Source organism: Bufo gargarizans, chromosome 8 (genome assembly GCF_014858855.1).
Source record: "Bufo gargarizans isolate SCDJY-AF-19 chromosome 8, ASM1485885v1, whole genome shotgun sequence".
NCBI classification, from domain to species: Eukaryota; Metazoa; Chordata; class Amphibia; order Anura; family Bufonidae; genus Bufo; species Bufo gargarizans.
In genome coordinates this window covers 111599215-111620107 of record NC_058087.1, presented here as the reverse complement: position 1 = coordinate 111620107, position 20893 = coordinate 111599215, and the positions used below count along the sequence as shown (strand labels likewise).

The 20893-nt window shown below is 46.5% G+C and overlaps 1 protein-coding gene across 3 annotated transcripts in view; it reads left to right on the top strand.

Moving 5' to 3' along the window:
* HSPD1 (heat shock protein family D (Hsp60) member 1) overlaps positions 1-20893 on the top strand; it is a 158883-nt gene that overhangs the window by 28314 nt on the left and 109676 nt on the right. For all 3 annotated transcript variants that reach the window (XM_044304966.1, XM_044304967.1, XM_044304965.1), the window contains exon 5: positions 11615-11710. In XM_044304966.1, coding sequence (XP_044160901.1) covers positions 11615-11710 — 96 coding nt within the window. The remainder of the gene's footprint in view (positions 1-11614; positions 11711-20893) is intronic.

Below are 20893 nucleotides of genomic sequence, written 5' to 3'. Positions count from 1 at the left end.
CTCGATGGAGAGTCAGGACTCCCAGAATATGAGAGCTCAGAGCGGTTCTATTTGCCTTTAGAGAATTCCTACCCATAATACAAGGAAAGGGACTAAAGATCTTCTCTGACAACGCCACGGTGGTATCCTACCTAAACAGGCAAGGAGGGCCCAGATCAAAAAATCTTATGTCCTTGGCTGATTATTTCTCATGTTACTTTTATCAAAGCAGTACACTTAAAGGGAACAGAAAGCAAGGTGGCAGATTATCGAGCAGAAACCTTCTAGTCCACGGAGAATGGTGTTTAAACCAAGAAGTCTTCAGCCAGATAATTCCGCTCTGGGGCCATCCTCAAGTAGACCTCTTTGCAACCAAGCAAAGCACAAAATGCAACTTTCCCATATCATCACCATGACGGCCACAAGGAGATTGACCCATGACCTCTGTGGGGGCAGGAAACGGAGAAGAGGTTAAATTGCCCCCTCCCACCACCACACCTCAGTGTTCCTGTCCCCACTGTGGCCAGGGTCAGAGAAGAGTCTCCCTGCGGCGGCAGGGAGATGAAGATAGGATTTCTGCTTTATTATTTTTTCGTTGCCTCCAGGGGCCTCCTGGTTACCTGAGGCTCATCGGAGCTCCCCCAGTCCGCCGGCGGCCGCGTGCTCATGCTGGGCTGGGGGGTATCGGGAGGACTCGCTCTGGCTGGTCTGGAGCCTGCTCCCGGGCCGCAATTCTCCTCCTCCTCCTCCTCCTCCTCCTCCTCCTCCTCCCCTGTGGGTCGGGCTGGTAGCGGCCGGCGTGTGCGCACGCCGACGTCGGTGACGTCACTTCCGGGTTCGCCGCAACCCGGAAGTAAAGCGCAGGAGCAGAGCAGTTTGAATAAAAGGCGGGAGCTGCCATAAGGACGCTGATCTGAGGTCTGTGAGTACTGCAGCTGCATTTTTACCTTACAGAATGTCAGGTCCTGAGGTACAAACTGTTATGGAGCTGGATGCTCCCCCTCTGCCTCCTGTAAGTATCCCTCTGGGGATCCGCTTGTCTTATGGCACGATATTCTTTCTTGCCAAAGCCTTATTTTCTGATACCGCTATTTCCATATCTGTTTCAGGCTAAAGAGGCGCAAAAAAAGCTTAAAAAACCTCCTCGCTGCATCTCTTGTGCAAGGAAATTGCCTGACGATTATGGAAAGAAGCTTTGTAAAGCATGTATTTCTGATGTAATCCAGGAGGAACAGTCGTCCCTTATGGAAAATATCAGATCGGTGGTTCAGGAAGAAATTCGGGCCGCTAGAGTTGCTCAGTCTGATCCCCAGGACGAGCCTTCTCGCAAGCGTCCGCGTTCCAGGATTTTTTCTTCAGGATCCGAGGACGCAGGCGATAAAGCTTCTACCTCCACGCAGTGGGAGGATGATCCATCTCTCTCTGAAGGGGAGGTATATGAAAATAATAGGAAGTTTTATTTTTCCTCGGAGGAGATGAATGACTTGTTAAAAGCAGTCAGAGCAACAATGGGGATTGAAGAGACCCCTAGGTCCGTTTCTATTCAGGACGAAATGTTTGGGGGACTCAAGGTGAAAAAATCCCGGGTCTTCCCCATAAACGAACACATTAGACAAATTATTCTGGAGGAATGGTCAGAACCTGAGAAACGATTGGGGATTTCCAAAGAGTTTAAAAATCGATTATTATTCGACCCCTCTCAGTCTAAACTGTTCGACGGGACCCCTAAAGTTGACGTGCAGGTGGCTAAGGTTAACAAAAAAACTGCCCTGCCGTTTGAAGATGCTGCCCAATTGAAGGACACCATGGAGCGAAAAGCAGATGCCCTTTTAAGGAAAGCCTGGGAGGCCTCCATGTTTAACATCAAGACCAACATTGCGGCAACATCGGTAGCCAGGTCTATGTACCTGTGGTTAGGGGAACTTGAGAACCACCTAAGCAGGAAGACCTCCAGGGAAGAGATCCTGCAGTCCATACCGCTACTCAAATCAGCTACAGGCTTCCTGGCAGATGCATCTGCTGAGTCTATCAGATTCTGTGCTAGGGAGGCAGGGTTGTCCAATGCGGCTCGTCGGACTTTGTGGATGAAGTCCTGGTCGGGCGACAGAATCTCTAAGCTAAAACTGATATCCATCCCCTTTTCAGGAGAATATGTATTCGGGCCGGTCCTAGACGAGATACTTGAGAAGGCAGCCGACAAGAAAAAGGGATTCCCAGAGGAAAGGTCCTTTAGGAAGAATCAGTCCTTTCGGTCCTACGGCGGACAGAATAAATCTGTTAGAGGGAAAGGCAAGTCAGGCCGCTGGTCTTATCCCAAAGGGGGTAGAGGAAGGGGCTTCCTTCTGAAGCCCCAGTCCAAATCTGAGGACAAACAATGACGCCGTTGTAGGGGGGAGACTGAAGGATTTCCTGGGTCCATGGTCATTAACATCAAGAAATCCCTGGGCCCTGGACATCATTCAGCAAGGTTACAGGATCGAGTTCACCTCTCTCCCTCCTGCAAGATTCGTCATCACGAGGTTGCCTACCAGACTCTCCAACCTAAATATCTTTCAAGGAGTCCAGGACTTGGTGAAGAAGGGTGCTGTAATCCCGGTCCCCGCATCTCAGAGGGGTCAGGGGTACTATTCAACCCTATTCTTAGTAAGGAAAAAGGAAGGAGACTTCCGGACCATCATAAACTTAAAACAACTGAACAAGTTTATTCTTTACAGGAAGTTCAAGATGGAGTCTCTCAGATCCTTAGTGCCGTTGATAAAGCTAGGGGCATTTATGTGCTCGATCGACCTGAAAGATGCCTATCTGCACGTCCCCATTCACCCAGATCACCAGAGGTTTCTAAGGTTTGCTGTCCTAGACCCTTCCAATCGGATTCGTCATTTCCAGTTTATAGCACTGCCCTTTGGGATTTCAGCCGCTCCAAGGCTCTTCACCAAGCTTGTGGTAGAGATGATAGCCCCTCTCAGACAGGAGGGATTAAATATAGTGCCATATCTGGACGATTTCCTAGTCATAGCGGACTCAAAAGATCTCCTGCTGTCGGACCTGGAAGTATTTCTGTCCCGCCTATCTCAACTAGGTTGGATAGTGAACGAACCCAAGTCAATGTTGGTTCCATCCCAGAAGGTGAGATTTCTGGGAGTTACTCTAGACTCTGTAACCCAGTCAACCTTTCTTCCACAGAGCAAAGTCCAGTCCCTGATAAACAAGGTGAGACACTTCCAACGGGGGAAAAAATGCTCAGTGAGGGAAGCAATGAGCCTAATCGGCCTCCTAACCTCCTGTATACCCTCGGTCGAGTGGGCACAGGCTCACTGCCGTGTGATTCAGACCTGGCTTTTGTCCCACTGGAACAAAAAGGGTTCTCTGGACTCCAAGCTCCCAATCCCAGGATTAGTAAAGAAGTCCCTCTCATGGTGGACGAAGGAGAAGAATCTGTCCCAGGGAGTCCCTTGGATCAGATCACCGTCGATTACCGTCTTCACGGACGCCAGCCAATCCGGTTGGGGAGCAAAAATCGACAGAGCCTATTTCCAAGGAACGTGGAAGCGTCTAATATCTGCTCAGTCTTCAAATTTCAGGGAGCTGTATGCAGTAAGAGAAGCCCTTCTAGCCGCCAAGCAATTAATACGAAATCAGCACGTGAAGGTCCTATCGGACCTCCTACCTAAAACACCAGGGGGGTACTCTATCAAGGAGACTCCAGAGTATCTCAGAGGAGATCTTCTCCTTTGCAGAAAAGGAACTAAAGTCCATCTCAGCAATGCACCTGAAGGGAATCCCTGAATCTAGAAGCGGACTTTTTGAGCAGACAGGTAATAGATCACACAGAGTGGGCACTGAACCCAGAGGTTTTCAATATGCTAACCCGAAGATGGGGGCTTCCTACAATAGACCTGTTTGCATCAAGGAGAAATACGAAGGTGCAAACATTCTGCTCCCTAAATGCTGGGGACCATCCCTGGAGAGTAGACGCCTTCTCCCTAAAATGGTGCTGGGATCTAGGGTACGCATTCCCTCCATTGCCGCTCATCCCGAGGGTCATTCAGAAAATTCAGGAGGGGAGAACCACGGTGATACTGATCGCTCCGTTCTGGCCCAAGAGGAGTTGGTTCACCCCTCTATTAAAGCTAGCAATAGACGAACCAGTGAGACTCCCACTCAGGGGGGACATCCTATACCAGGGTCCTTTGCTACATCCTCATCCGGAGTTCCTGAAGCTCACGGCTTGGATCCTGAGGTCTCCCTCTTAAGGTCTCAGGGCCTGTCAGACCAGGTTATAGCCACCCTGAGATGTTCTAGGAAAAAGGTCACTTCAGCGATATACCTGAAGATCTGGAAGAGATTCTGTTCATGGTCAGGCGAGGAAAATCCAAATTCTGTGGGGCCCAGTATCCAGAAAATTCTGGAATTTCTACAAAGGGGCCTGGACATGGGCCTTTCTCCATCCACTTTAAAGGTTCAAGTTTCGGCTTTGAGCGCCTTCTTTGATTCCGACCTGGCAGACCATAGATGGATCAAACGATTCATTAGAGCTGCACGTAGACTGAGACCCACACTTAGGTCCCGCAGCCCAACCTGGGACTTAAATTTAGTTCTTAACAATCTTATGTGTTCCCCATTTGAGCCGTTGGAGGATTGTTCAATCAAGTTGCTTTCATTCAAGACTGCCTTTCTTATAGCGATTACCTCTGCCAAGAGACTGGGAGAGATTCAGGCTCTCTCCATTAGGGAACCATACCTTACCATCACTGAGGATAAGATTGTGCTTAAACTAGACCCAGGTTTCCTGCCAAAGGTGGCCTCAGACCGCAACAGAGGCCAGGAGATCCTACTCCCATCCTTCTTCAACAATCCCAAGGATCAGGAAGAAGAGCAATTCCATTTCCTTGACGTTAGGCGTGCAGTTATTAGATACTTGGAAGTCACTAGGGACTTCAGGAAGTCTGACAGTCTGCTTGTCCAATTTGCTGGAAGGAATAAGGGATCCAGGGCCTCAAAATCCTCCATTGCAAGATGGATTAAGGACACTATTACCTTATGTTATAAGAACCAGAATCTGGATCCTCCTTCCAATATTAGAGCCCACTCTACCAGAGCTGTATCTACTACCTTCGCTGAAAGAGCAGGGGCCTCCCCGGATGATATATGCAGGGCCGCCTCCTGGTCTAGTATTCACACATTTGTGAAACATTACCGTTTGGACTTGTCTGGAACCTCTGGCCTCTCCTTTGGTCAGAAGGTTCTCCCGGCGGTTGCCCCCACCCATAAAAAATAATTTTATAACTCTCCTTGTGGCCGTCATGGTGATGATATGGGAAAACCGGAATTAGACTTACCGGTAATTCAGTTTCCATGAAATCACCATGACGGCCCATACATTCCCTCCCATTCTTTTGTTGAAATTTAGTTTTCACCGGTATTTTTCTGGTATGGTGTAATACTGGGAAATACTAGGACACTTCTGGCACTTGATATCTTTGGAACACTGAGGTGTGGTGGTGGGAGGGGGCAATTTAACCTCTTCTGTTTCCTGCCCCCACAGAGGTCATGGGTCAATCTCCTTGTGGCCGTCATGGTGATTTCATGGAAACTGAATTACCGGTAAGTCTAATTCCGGTTTTTGCCTAAATCCGGAAGATTCTCCGACAGGAATAGACTCCTTCCTTCAGAGGCCGAATCGGCTTCTGTATGCATTTCCTCCTCTAAACCTCTTCCAAGAGTGTTACAGAAGCTGAGGCAGGAACACACGAGAATCATTTTGATCGCCCTCCTCTGGCCAAGGAGTACATTGTTTACCTGGTTTAGAAAGCTATCTCCAACAGATCCCTGAATTCTTCCGGACAGGCAGGATCTGTTTCAGGGTCCTGTCTTCTATCCGAAAGTGAGAAACCATCTAACAGCCTGGTATATGAAAGGGAAATCGTAGAACGCAGGGGTCAGTCTAAGGAAGTTGTATCTACCCTATTATCATGTAGGAAAAAGTAACCTCTATCATTTACCTCCAGAATATGGAATACATTCTTAAACTTCTCTAAAAACCCAGTAGATCCCTTTGAGTTCTCTTCCTATGTCTAAAATATTAGTTTTGTAAAAAATAAAATTAAAAGGGGTCTCAATAAGAACATAAGACCTGGCACTGTTAAAGTACAAGTTTCTACCTTTTTTTTTTTATTTACCTATTGCCTAACATCCATGGGTTAAGAGATTATTTAACTCCTTAAGGACACAGCCATATTTCACCTTTAACCACTTCAGCCCCTCTAGCTTAAACGCCCTTAATGACCAGGACACTTTTTACAATTCTGCACTACACTACTTTAACCGTTTTATTGCTCGGTCATGCAACTTACCACCCAAATTAATTTTACCTCCTTTTCTTCTTGCTAATAAAGCTTTCATTTGGTGGTATTTCATTGCCGCTGACTTTTTTTTTTTTTTTTTTGTTCTTAATCGAAATTTAACGAAATTGCAAAAAAATGACTTTTCACTTTCAGTTGTAAATTTTTTTTTTTTTAAAAACGACATCTATATATAAATTTTTCTCTAAATTTATTGTTCTACGTGTCTTTGATAAAAAAAAAAAAAAAAAAAAAAAAAAAGTTTGGGTAAATAAAATGGTTTGGGTAAAAGTTATAGCGTTTACAAACTATGGTACAAAAATGTGAATTTCCGCTTTTTGAAGCGGCTCTGACTTTCTGAGCACCTGTCATGTTTCCTGAAGTTCTACAATGCCCAGACAATAGAAAAACCCCACAAATGACCCCATTTTGGAAAGTAGACACCCTATGGTATTCGCTGATGGGCATAGTAAGTTCATAGAACTTTTTTGTTTTTTGTCACAAGTTAGCGGTCCTGAGGCGGTTAAGGACTAGGCCATTTTCTTTGCTATTCTGACCAGTGTCACTTTTAAGTGGTGCTAACTTTAAACCACTTTGATTTATCGAGGCCATTCTGAGACTTTTTTTTTTTTTGTCACTTCATGACACTGGTAAAACGAAGTAAAAAAAATTCCTTTTTAGTTATAAAAAAAATACAAAATTTACCAAAAATGTGGAAAAAAATTGCAAATTTCCAAGTTTCATTTTCTCTACTTCCATAATACATAGGAATACCTCCAAAAATAGTTATTGCTTTACATTCCCCATATGTGTACTTCATGTTTGGATAATTTGTGGCATGACATTTTAGTTTTTGGGGACGTTACAAGGCTTAGAAGTCTTGAGGCAAATCTTGAATTTTTTTTTAGAAATTTTCAAAAAAAAACCTATTTTTAGGGACCAGTTCAAGTCTGAAGTCGCTTTGAGAGGCTTGCGTAATAGAAACCACCTAAAAATGACCCCATTCTAGAAAATGCACCCCTCAAGGTATTCAAAACGGATTTTTACAAACGTTGTTAACCCTTTAGGTGTTCCACAAGAGATAAAGGCAAATTAAGATAACATTTCAGAATTTAGATTTTGGGGGGGGGCAGATTTTCCATTTTAATCCCTTTCCCCCCCCCCCCCCCCCATGTGGCCGTAAACTACTGTACAGGCACACGGTAGGGCGTAGAGGGAAATGTGTGGTTTTTGGAAGGCAGATTTTGCTGGACTGGTTTATTTGCACCATCTCCCATTTGAAGCCCCCCCTGATGCACCCCTAGAGTAGAAACTCCCAAAAAGTGACCCCATTTTGGAAACTACAGCATAAGGTGGCAGTTTTGTTGGGACTATTTGTAGCGTATAGATGATTATTGGTTGCTCTATATTACATTTTTGTGAGGCAGGGTTGCCAAAAATAGAAATAATGAAATTTCATCTCCATTTGCCATAAACTGTTGAGGGACACCTTAAGGGTTAATAAAGTTTGTAAAATCAGTTTTAAATACCTTGAGGGGGTGTAGTTTCTTAGATGGGGTCGCTTTTATGGAGTTTCTACTCTAGGGGTGCATCAGGGGAGGATTCAAATGGGACATGGTGCCAAAAAAAGCCATCAAAATCTGCCTTTCAGAAACCATACGGCATTCCTTTCCTTCTGCGCCTTGCTGTTTGGTCATACAGCAGTTTACAACCACATATTGGGGTGTTTCTGTAAACTGCAGAATCGGGGTAATAAATATAAAGTTTTGTTTGGCTGTTAACCCTTGCTTTGTTATACGCCAATGGTAAATGACTCAGATGTGAGTACCAGTGCTAAGCTTGCACACTAAGTATAACGCCAAAGAAGAAAGAGACTAGCACAAATGGCAAAAAATGTAAACTTTATTATAGTCTTTTGAGACCATAATAAAGTTCACATTTTTTGCGATTTTTGCTAGTCTTTCATTTTTGGTGTTATACCTTGCTTTGTTATTGGAAAAATAACAGATTAAAATAAAACATTTGCCAAAAAACAGCTTTTTTGGCACTGTGTAAGTGTTCATCTGAGGGGTTAGGTCATGGGGTATTTTTATAGGGCCGATTCTTACGGACGTGGCGATACCTAATGTGTTTTTTTTTTTTATTTTACAAATTTATTTTTATTTTTGTTTTAGGCCCCTTTCACACAGACGAGTATTCCGTGCAGATGCGATGCGTGCGTTGAACGCATTGCACCCGCACTGAATACCGACCCATTCATTTCTATGGGGGTGTTCACATGAGTGGTGATTTTCACGCATCACTTGTGTGTTGCGTGAAAAAGGCAGCATGCTCTATATTCTGCGTTTTTTACGCAATGCAGGCCCCATAGAAGTGAACGGGTTGCTTGAAAATCGCAAGTGCGGATGCGGTGCGATTTTTCACGCACGGTGGTTAGGAGACTATCGGGATGGAGACCCAGTCATTATTATTTTCCATTATAATATGGTTATAAGGGAAAATAATAGCATTCTGAATACAGAATGCATAGTAAATTAGCGCTGGAGGGGTTAAAAAATAAAATAAAATTTAACTTAGTTCACTTGATCGTGCAGGCCGGCATCTCCTGTCTCATTTACTGAACAGGACCTGTGGTGACGTCACTCCGGTTACCACATGATCATCACCATGGTGATGGATCATGTGATGACCGGAGTGACGTTATCACAGGTCCTGTTCCTGTAATGAGTGCTCACCACAGGTCCTGTTCAGCAAAGGAGACAGAAGGAGATGCCGGGCTGCGCGATCAAGTGGACTAAGTTAAATTTTATTTTTAACCCCTCCTGTATTCAGAATGTATTTTCCCTTTATAACCATGTTATAAGGGAAAATAATACAATCTACAGAACACCGATCCCAAGCCTCAACTTCTGTGAAGTTCAGGTACCAAACATGCGCGATTTTTGTCACGCGAGTGCAAAACGCATTACATTGTTTTGCACTCGCGTGGAAAAATCGCGGATTTTATTTTTTATCCGATTGTCAAGTGGCTAAATTGGGATATAAATTTAGTACTCCATGGAAGTGTGGTACTCCTTGAAGCAACCAATAATTTAGAGGCCTGGATGATCGGGGCACGTGTCACACTGAGTAGTGGTATCCTTCCATATCCCCCTCCTGTGACAGGCTCTGCACTTTTATGGGGTACGTTCGTTCTTTCCAGTATGGGGGCCACACCTGGAAAGTGTTGGCCAGGGACAATCCGGGCGCCTCCAGTTCCCAAGGTACTCCGGCCTGCTCTATCCCGGTCAGAAAAGATCAGGGCCTTGAGGACTGCCTCATAGAATTGAAGGAATGTCCCTTTGTTGCCAGCGCTCCTGAACAGCACAAGAGTTGTACGAGGCAACCTGTACCAAATAGACCGCAACTTTTTTGTACCCTGCCCGGTTATTGCGCATGGCATTATATGGCTTGAGGACTTATTCAGAGATCTCAACTCCCCCCCCCCCCCCCCCCCCCCCCATATACCGACTGTAGTCGACGATACAATCGGGCTTGAGGACCGTTGCCGCGGTACCTCTTGTCCTTATATCTGGTCCATTCCTTCTTCTACCGAAGGTGGTCTCTGACTTCCATATCAATGAAGAAATTGTCCTTCCTTCACTGTCCCTCCTTCCCACTTTAGGGAAGGGAGTTCATCATCGTTATCAGGGCTCTGATTATTATTTGGCAGCCTCCAGTCCCTTTTGGCTTACAGAACCCCTTTTGTGTCATCCGGAGGGTCTTTGAAAAGGGATTGGCGCCCTCCAAAGTGGCAATTACACGTTGGATTCGGTCTGCAAAGGGCCGAAACATACAGTGCCTGGAACAGTGTTCCGCCCTTAGGTATCACGGCTCACTCCACCAGAGAGGTGGGTGCTTCATCACACTTCAGTCGCACAGCTGCGCAAGGCGGCTAGCTGTCCTCTTTGCACACATTCACAAATTCTACCAGGTGCATACTTGTGCATCGGATGCTGCTTGGCAACACTGTCTTGCAGGCGGCAGTTTCTTAGGATGCCTGCAGGGACACTTGCTTCCATGGGTCTGTGGTTTTTTTCCCTCCCTGTGGACTGCTTTTGGACGTCTCACGGTTCCTGTGTCCCCCAATGAATATGGGCGAGAAAAGGAGGTTTTTGTATAACTTAGCAGTAAAATCTCTTTCTCGCTCTTCATTGGGGGACACAGCACCCACCCAGTATTGTTGTCCGGCTACAGTTGCAGCAGTGTTGGTTAGAACCCAGTTGTGGTTCCCTGGCATTGTTCCACGTTTATTGTAGAACAGCTGATCAGTGTTTTAAGTCTTTTAAAGCAGGCATGCCCAACCTGGACCTCCAGCTGTTGCAAAACTACAACTCCCAGCGTCCCTGAACAGCCTACAGCAGATCATGGTGGGAGTTGTAGTTTTAAAACAGCTGGAGGGCAGCAGGTTGAGCATCCCTGTTTTAAAGGAACAAACAACTTAGTGGGGGATTTTTACTAAGCATGTTGCACCAGAATTATGATGTAAAATGCACCAAATAGAATGGTGGTTAGATTTGTGCCAAATGTATCAACTGTTTTCTCCAATATTTTCACCATAAAGAATGCATCACGGCAGAAATTAGTTATAAATGTCATAGTAGGCGGCGTTATCGAATTGGCGCATATTACACCTCATTTATCATCCTCTTGGCAGAAATGGCTCATTGTTGCAGACAATTAAGGCAGTTTATCTGCTGGTTTGTGTAATCAGTCGCATTCATAGCGTAAAAAATGGTGATATGTAACTATTAAAACTAAATGCGTTTAGCTAATTTATATTAGATAAAAACAAACAAGGTTTTGTCAGTAAATTTACATTCAACAATATCAAAACTGCCTCGAGTATGAGACAAAAGTTGCAATTTACCAGTAAAAATGTTGCAAATATGTTTCAAAAGTCTCAAGTGTGCTCTGGCAGGGGGTGGTAAAATGTCGCATTTTAGAGCCTTTGGCGTTAAAATGACGCAAATCAAGGGAAGTAGGCGAATAATCAAGCAGAACATATGGTATCGCGTTATGCTCTACTCCTGGTTTTGGCTAACAATCAATCTGTGGTAAAAAATCACTCGCCTAAACACTGACTTGTGAACTATGCCTTACTAGATAAATATATGTACCAAGTGGTGTCAGTACAAACTATAACTTGTCCTGCCAAAAAAGTTGCCTTTAAAGTTGCTTGGCTGTGGGCATCAGAATGTTATGTCTAACCTCATTATTTCCTCTCCTCACAATTGCTTGTTTTTAATATGCAGGTTGCCACAATATCTGCTAATGGAGATCAAGAAATTGGCAAAATTATCTCAGATGCAATGAAAAAAGTTGGTCGTAAAGGCGTTATAACTGTCAAGGTTTGTATCACCTTTAAAACTGATAAAAGCACATTTAATCGATTTATGTGAACATCTGTGATAGTTACTGAAAAAATAGTTCTAAATGGGAGCAATACATAAAGATTGTGGATTTAAAAACCATTATGGGCAAAACACTTGAAGGGATTACTAAAATAATGTAATCTCATTGTAGTGCTGGCCTATGTCATAAGGTGGGTTGTACCTTGGCAATATACAGGTCCTTCTCAAAAAATTAGCATATTGTGATAAAGTTCATTATTTTCTGTAATGTACTGATAAACATTAGACTTTCATATATTTTAGATTCATTACACACCAACTGAAGTAGTTCAAGCCTTTTATTGTTTTAATATTGATGATTTTGGCATACAGCTCATGAAAACCCAAATTTCCTATCTCAAATTAGCATATTTCATCCGACCAATAAAAGAAAAGTGCTTTTAATACAAAAAAGTCAACCTTCAAATAATTATGTTCAGTTATGCACTCAATACTTGGTGGTGAATCCTTTTGCAGAAATGACTGCTTCAATGCGGCGTGGCATGGAGGCAATCAGCCTGTGGCACTGCTGAGGTGTTATGGAGGCCCAGGATGCTTCGATAGCGGCCTTAAGCTCATCCAGAGTGTTGGGTCTTGCGTCTCTCAACTTTCTCTTCCCAATATCCCACAGATTCTCTATGGGGTTCAGGTCAGGAGAGTTGGCAGGCCAATTGAGCCCAGTAATACCATGGTCAGTAAACCATTTACCAGTGGTTTTGGCACTGTGAGCAGATGCCAGGTCGTGCTGAAAAATGAAATCTTCATCTCCATAAAGCTTTTCAGCAGATGGAAGCATGAAGTGCTCCAAAATCTCCTGATAGCTAGCTGCATTGACCCTTCCCTTGATAAAACATAGTGGACCAACACCAGCAGCTGACATGGCACCCCAGACCATCACTGACTGTGGGTACTTGACACTGGACTTCAGGCATTTTGGCATTTCCCTCTCCCCAGTCTTCCTCCAGACTCCGGCACCTTGATTTCCGAATGACATGCAAAATTTGCTTTCATCCGAAAAAAGTACTTTGGACCACTGAGCAACAGTCCAGTGCTGCTTCTCTGTAGCCCAGGTCGGGCGCTTCTGCCGCTGTTTCTGGTTCAAAAGTGGCTTGACCTGGGGAATGCGGCACCTGTAGCCCATTTCCTGCACACGCCTGTACACGGTGGCTCAGTCCAGACTCAGTCCACTTCCGCAGGTCCCCCAAGGTCTGGAATCGGTCCTTCTCCACAATCTTCCTCAGGGTCCGGTCACCTCTTCTCGTTGTGCAGCGTTTTCTGCCACACTTTTTCCTTCCCACAGACTTCCCACTGAGGTGCCTTGATACAGCACTCTGGGAACAGCCTATTCGTTCAGAAATTTCTTTCTGTGTCTTACCCTCTTGCTTGAGGGTGTCAATGATGGCCTTCTGGACAGCAGTCAGGTCGGCAGTCTTACCCATGATTGCGGTTTGGAGTAATGAACCAGGCTGGGAGTTTTTAAAAGCCTCAGGAATCTTTTGCAGGTGTTTAGAGTTAATTAGTTGATTCAGATGATTAGGTTAATAGCTCGTTTAGAGAACCTTTTCATGATATGCTAATTTTTTGAGATGGGAAATTTGGGTTTTCATGAGCTGTATGCCAAAATCATCAATATTAAAACAATAAAAGGCTTGAACTACTTCAGTTGGTGTGTAATGAATCTAAAATATATGAAAGTCTAGTGTTTATCAGTACATTACAGAAAATAATGAACTTTATCACAATATGCTAATTTTTTGAGAAGGACCTGTACAATTAGAAAACCATCTTGCCTTTGCTGTTTATCTGGGTTCAGGTTTTATTAATTTTTTATTTTACTTTGGATCTGGATGCACACAGTATAAAACGGCACATAAATAGTATAAATTTTATAAGTCATACAAATTATATCATCCACCAAAGTTTTTTCAGAAGACATTCCATCATCATAACCACTGTTTTAACTATAAAACCATATATCCTGACCCCTTTTCTTGATTTAAATCCCATCCCTTTTCACTGTGGGGTCTCCGGACCCATGGGTTATATGTCCAATTTTCCCAAGCTTTTGGCTAGTTCTTTTATAAACCTAGTAGTTCCAACAAAAAGATCTATCACTTTCTGAATTTCATGAGTTGAGAGCTTCCTCAATAAATAGTCTCCACTTCACTGTTGCCAGGGCGTTCTTATGCCTTTTCAGTGTCTAGTTTACATTTACATCCCTATAACCTCTTCTAAGGTGGGTAATTGAGATTGTAACCATTTCCTCAAAGTACTCTTTAGCTGCCGACAAAAGAATATGGGGACCCTCAGTTGCCACTATTTGTTGAATCAGTTTCTTGATCCCCGGGTATATATTGAAAAATACATTGTTGAGGAGTATCTCTAACCTCAATGTTCCACAGTTTTGAAATAGTCGCACACCTGTCCCCAGTATGTCCTCAATTTTGGGCAACTCCATAATCCATGAAGCAAATCCGCCTTTGGTTGTTCACACTTTGGGCAGTGTCTCAGGTAATGTTCCAGTACATTTCTATAGGATAGATCAAAGGTTTATGTCTCCTTGTGGTGATTCTAAATTGGGCTTCCCTCCACTGTTCATTACTGAAAGAAGATCAGATTTTAGCTTCTCTGATCTCAAGTCACCCTTTGCCACCCTCTGTTTCCGAACTTTTAACTCCTTAAGGACACAGCCTTATTTCACCTTAAGGACCAGGCCATTTTTTGCAAATCTGACCAGTGTCACTTTAAGTGGTGGTAACTTTAAAACGCTTTGACTTATCCAGGCTATTCTGAGAGTTTTTTCGTGACGTATTGTACTTCATGACACTGGTAAAATGAAGTAAAAAACAAAACAAACATTATTTATAAAAAAAATTATATATTTAGCAAAAATGTATAAAAAAAAATAGCTTAGAAGCAAATCTTGAAATTTTCAAAAACCCAATTTTTAGGGACCAGTTCAGGTCTGAAGTCACTTTGCGAGGCTTACATAATAGAAACCACCCAAAATGACCCCATTCTAGAAACTACACCCCTCAAGGTATTCAAAACTGATTTTACAAACTTTGTCTCTCTATTTTCCATTAATTCTTGTGGAACACCTAAAGGGTTAACAATTTAAAAAGGTCACTTTTGGCAGATTTTCCATTTTAATATATTTTTTTACACAGCAAGGGTTAACAGCCAAAGAAAACAATATTTATGGCCCTGATTCTGTCGTTTTCAGAAACGCCCCATATGTGGTCGTAAACTACTGTACGGGTACACAGCAGGGCGCAGAAGGAAAGGAATGCCATACGGTTTTTGGAAGGGAGAATTTGCTGGACTGTTAATTTTTTTTATTTTTTTTGACACAATGTCCCATTTGAAGCCCCCCTGATGCAACCCTAGAGTAGAAACTCCATAAAAGTGATCCTATCTAATAAACTACACCCCTCAAGGTATTCAAAACTGATTTTACAAACATTGTTAACCCTTTAGGTGTTATTGGCAAATAAAGATGATGAAATTTTAGAATTTCATATTTTTGGGCAAATTTTCCATTTTTTTCCACTAACAAAGCAAGGATTAACAACCAAACAAAACTCAATATTTATGGCCCTGATTCTGTAGTTTACAGAAACACCCCATATGTGGCCGTAAACTGCTGTACAGGCACACGGCAGGGCGCAGAAAGAAAGGAATGCCAAGGCAGATTTTGCTGGACTGGGTTTTTTATTTTTATTTTGGCACCATGTCCCATTTGAAGCCACCTTGATGCACCCCTAGGGTAGAATCTCCAAAAAAGTGACCCCATTTTAGAAACTACGGGATAGGGTGGAAGTTTTTGGGTACTAGTTTAGGGTACATATGTATATATTTTTTTTTATTTTTTTTTTTGTTGCTCTATATTACACTTTTAGTGAGGCAAGATAACAAATAGCTGTTTTTGCACCATTTTTATTTTTTGTTATTTACAACATTCATCTGACAGGTTAGGCTACTTTCACACTAGCGTTCGATCGGATCCGTTCTGAACGGATCCGCTCATATTAATGCAGACGGTGGCTCCGTTCAGAACAGATCCGTCTGCATTATAACTTAGAAAATTTTTCTAAGTGTGAAAGTAGCCTGAGCGGATCCGTTCAGACTTTACATTGGAAGTCAATGGGGGACGGATCCGCTTGAAGATTGAGCCATATGGTGTCATCTTCAAGCGGATCCGTCCCCATTGACTTACATTGTAAGTCGGAACAGATCCGCTCACGGAGCGGAGGCTGAGCGCTGGCAGGCGGATGCATTCTCAGTGGATCCGCCTCCACTGAGAATGCATTAAGGCCAGACGGCTGCGTTCAGGGCCGCTTGTGAGCCCCTTCAAACGGAGCTCACGAGCGGACACCTGAACGCAGGTGTGAAAGTAGCCTTAGATCGCGTGGTATTTTTATAGACCAGGTTGTCACGGACGCGGCGATGGCTAATATGTATACTTTTTATTTATGTAAGTTTTCTCGTCCTTTTTTTCCATTGGGGGACACAGACCATTGGTATAGCTTAGAGGTATTAGTAGGAGGGACACTATGCAAATACAAATGAGCTCCTACTCCTCGGGCTATACCCCCGACTCCACCAGGAGAAGCTCAGTCTTTGCTTAGTGTCTGGTGAAGGAGGATGACACTTGTTGATTCGTCTCCTCTTTGTTATTTTCTTCTAGATGGGGACACAGGTCGGCACGGCGCCTTCCTGGTCCCTCATGGAGTGCCCGCTGCCGTCTTTTGGACGCTACCTGGCTGCTTCCATGATCCCCCCCCCCCCCCCCCCAAGAAGGCAAGTGGATTCAGGCTTGACCTGTTAGCTCCGGCATCCGGCATCACCTGCTGCTGCCCTCCATCCAGAGCACTGATCTCAGGTGAGACAGATGTCTGAAGAGGTGAGCCCTGCTGGTACAGGACGGAGGGAGAAGACTGCAGGAGCAGATAAGTATGCTACCCCTCCCTCCTCCCTCCCTATGGGATTTGGCGGCGGCTGGCTGATCTTTCTGATGAGGGAATGGATGGGCTGACTGTGGGGTGATGGATGTGTCAGGGCATTTGGAGGCACTGTACTGGATTAGAGAAGGCCCTTACTCCTGCTGGGATCCCTCTCTCGGTTAGCCTCAGGTACCTGTCGGCTCCCGACCAGCGAGAGCCATCAGTTTATTCTAAAGGGCCGCTGGCACTGCTGCGTCGGTTCCTGCAGCTCCAGCCCTGTTGTTGGGGCGGAGTCTTCCCTCGGCAGATCTCAACTGGCGCTGCCGTCATCCACCGGAGGCCGGGGACACATTTATATACCCCCACCACGCCGTTCTGGCGCCGGACGCTATTTTTTCATTAGGAGCGCGCGCGCACTTTTTCGAACCTCTATGCCGTGTCTGGGGGCGGAGCCTCGCACTTCGCTCTGCTTTGTTATTTTTCTCATGCTTCCTGTGAAACTCAGAGCTGCTCCCTGCATCTGGTGGATGTCCATGCTATTACCTGAATGGTGGGACCTGTTAAGCGAGGCAGAGAGGCTTTTGACCTTATGATGTCCATGTGGACTGGGATGTCTGCCTCCTGGGGGAGGCCTGAAGTACTGCAGTGTGTGGCGGCAGGAGGCTGACCGGTGCGGACAGCGTCCCCTGTCTGTGATGGGGAGGTGATGACTGGTGGAGGCCTGAGGCTGACTTGACTTAAGCCTGACTCTAACAGCGCCCCCTGTCTGCGATGGGCATGGTGGTGAGCTGTCCCCTGCCTGGTGCAGTTGCAGCATGTAAACTTTTTTTTTTTTTTTTTGTCAGGATCATCCTTCTCCTCCTTCCCTCACCGATCCGCTCCCCCTCCCCTCTGCAGAGCCTGTTGGACATCTGCCATATCCTGCGCGGCTGTTAATTTGGCCTTAGGCGCCAAGGCAGCTGTGTCCTTTAATCCTGTGGCGCCACTGACTACTAAGAGGCAGCATCCCGCCACAGAAGACTTCTCTTCCCCCCCCCCCCCCCCCCCGACCCTCCCTCCCAGGCGCGTTCGGAATTCTCCGGCTCGGACGAGCCACATGTCCTGTTTGGAACAATGGCAGTTTGAAATCCTGTGGCGCCAACCACTCCATCTCAGTCCGGGCTTGAGATCTCGCAGTGGTTTCCACGAAGGACGCCCAGCTACTAAGAGGCAGCGTGAGCGACAGCATCCTTCCTCAGATGACTCAATCGTCGTCCTCTTGGGATGACTCTTTCCCCTTCCCCCTCCTCTTATGCACACTTTTCTTCAGTGGGTGGCACATTCGGTTCCCCTTTTGCCTCCTTGGGTTCTCAGTTTGGTACTGCGCACCCTGCAGACGGCCCCCTTTGAGGTGTCCTGACTTTCCTCACCTGGAAAGTGGTCTTCCTTGTGGTCATAACTTCCAACGGATGGGTGTCGGAGCTGGCCGCTCTTTCCTGCCAGGAGCCTTTTCTGTCCCCCCCCCCACCACCACCAGGATAAGGTTGTGCTCTGCTCTGTCCGGTTCCCTCTTTTTTTGCCCAAGGTGGTCTCTCCTTCCACCTTAACGAGGATCCTGTCTTGCCCCCCTTTTGCCCTTCTCCGGCAAACCCCAAGGAATGCGCCCTTTTTGTAATTCCCGAGGAACCTCGGAGTCTGGCAGCCTCTGAGGTCTTTGTGGCGCGATGGATCCGTCCCGGCCTTGAAAGTGTATCTCACGGCTACCGCTTCTATCAGCCGTTCAGATTCCCTTTTTTAATTCCCGAGGGACCTCGTAGGGGTCTGGCGGCCTCTGAGGTCTTTGTGGCGCGATGGATCCGCTCAGCTGATCGCATAGTATTTGCATAGTGTCCCTCCTATTAATACCTCTAAGCTATACCCATGCTCTGTGTCCCCCAATGGAAAAGTCGAAAAAAAGATTTAACAGGTGAGTTTCACAAAAAATCTCCTTTTACACAATGATTCAATTTTTGAAGCAAAAAAATCATATTTCTCGCCCAGTTTCCTTGGGGGACACAGAAGACCTTGGTATAGCTCATCTCCATAGGAGGCGTGACACTAAGTGAAAGCTGTTAAGCCCCTCCTCCACAGCTATACCCTCAGCCTGGAGAGAGAGGCTGCCAGTTTTTTGCTTAGTGTCCAAGGAGGCAAGACACTCCCTGCTACTGCAGGGCTGTTTTCTCCTTGTTTAAAATTTTTATTTTTACTTTTTCTTTTCTTTTTGTTCCAGATCATCAGGGACAACAGAGACGCACTAGACCTCTCTGTTCTCCCGGGGTTGAGCTGCGCCAGTGCCGGTCACCCGCACTGCTGCCTCCCCCACAGAAGGCAAGGTGGACCAGGGCAGCCCAGCTCCCCTGTATCCCGCCAGCGCAAGGGTCGCCCACACGCCAAGCCCCTCTTCCAGCGTCCTGCCACTACGGTGCCAGTAGCTGAAGGGGCGACCCTGCTGGAATGGACCGAGGGTGAAGATGGCTGTGGTAAGAGAGTGGCTTCTCCAGCCCTACGTCCCCCCCCCTACCACCACCACCCGGTTTCCTGCGGGCCTGACCCCCATACTGTGCCTCTGAACAGCTTCATAGCTGTGAGGGTAAATGCCTTGCCTCTGATGGTAGAGGTCATGAGTTTGAATCCCTTCCACTGCTGGATCTAGGCTGGCCCCTGGGGTGCCGCAGGGCGTCAATCTGCTCCCTGCTTCCCCCCCCCCCCCCCCCTTCCTGGCCCCCATAGGACATGCAGCTGCTGTCCCCCTTTATCTTTTGATGTCCCGCCGGTATAGAATACTACGCGGGCACCCGATCTCAGGGTCCCCCCATCTCCTTACTGGAGCGTTGCTCAGGGCCTGGGGCCCGCTCCTGACAGACCTCGCCTCCAGCCGGCATGGACATTCCGGTGTGGCCGGGCGCCGCAATGACCTGCTGGGCCGCCATCGGGCCTGCGGGGCCGCAATTCCGGCACTCCATTTGGGCCCCTGACTCTTCCGGCCTGCGGGGTGGGCTCCCGCGGCCGGTTTAATGCGCCGCTCCGCCTCAGTCCCGGCGGTATATGATACTATGCGGCCCCGGTCGGCCGGGCGCCGCACAAATTTAGGCCCCCGGCTTTACGGCCTACTAGGCCGTGAAATTCTGGCCTTTGTTGGAGGGGGCGGGTACTTCTCCCGGCGCGAATTCTTCCCGCCTGGCGCTTCCTACGCCCCCAGTGGATCGCAGCGCCGGCCCCCAGGCCGGCTCCCTGTCAACCCTTTGGGTGCAGGCCGGCTCCCAATGGGCCTGTATGGTTGGCCACCCCCTTTTTTTCTTCCATCAAGAGAATCTGTGCCCCTATATGGTGGTTCCCCTTTAGCCTCAGAGAGGCTGTTTTTAAAAAAAAAAAAAAAAAAAAAAAATAATAATAATAGAAATAATAGAAATAAAAATATGAAATAATAATGAATAAGCAGATGTCTAACAGATTCTTGTGGGCTGCGCAGGACGCTGCAGCCTCATCGCAGTAGTGCTGCCTGTCTGCATGCCCCCCTTCCATAGGCGGCATGGTTTCGCGCTCCCAGCCTGCGTCGCTGCCAGGTGCATTTCCCCTTTTAGGCGGTTTCTTGCCCTCTCCCGGGATGCAGCGCGGGCCAAGTGCATGCGGTCAGTTCTGTAGGCAGCATTCGTCTCCCTCTCCAGGTATGGAGGCGGGATACTGCACTCTCCCTGCCTGCGGGCTGGCCCTGTGTATGACCTTCTTAGGCGGATTGCTGCAGTTTCACCGGATACGGTGCTGGCCATGTGCACGTCCCCCTTCCATAGGCGGAACGCTGCACTCTCACTGGATTCGCTGCCGGCCGTGTGCGTGACCAACTTCCATAGGCGGAATACTGCACCCTCACCGGATACGGTACTGGCCATGTGCACGTCCCCCTTCCATTGGCAGAACGCAGCACTCTCGCTGGATTCGCGGTCGACCATGTGCATGACCCCCTTCCATTGGCGGAACGCTATACTCTCACTGGATTTGTTGCCGATCATGTGCATGTCCCCATTTTATTAGGCGGAAATCTGCACTGTCACCGGCTGCGGTGCTGGCCAGGTGCACGACACGCTTCCATAGGCGGAACGCTGCACTTTCACTGGATTCGCGGCTGGCCATAGGCATGACCCCCTTCCATAGGTGGTATGCTGCACTCTCATTGGATTCG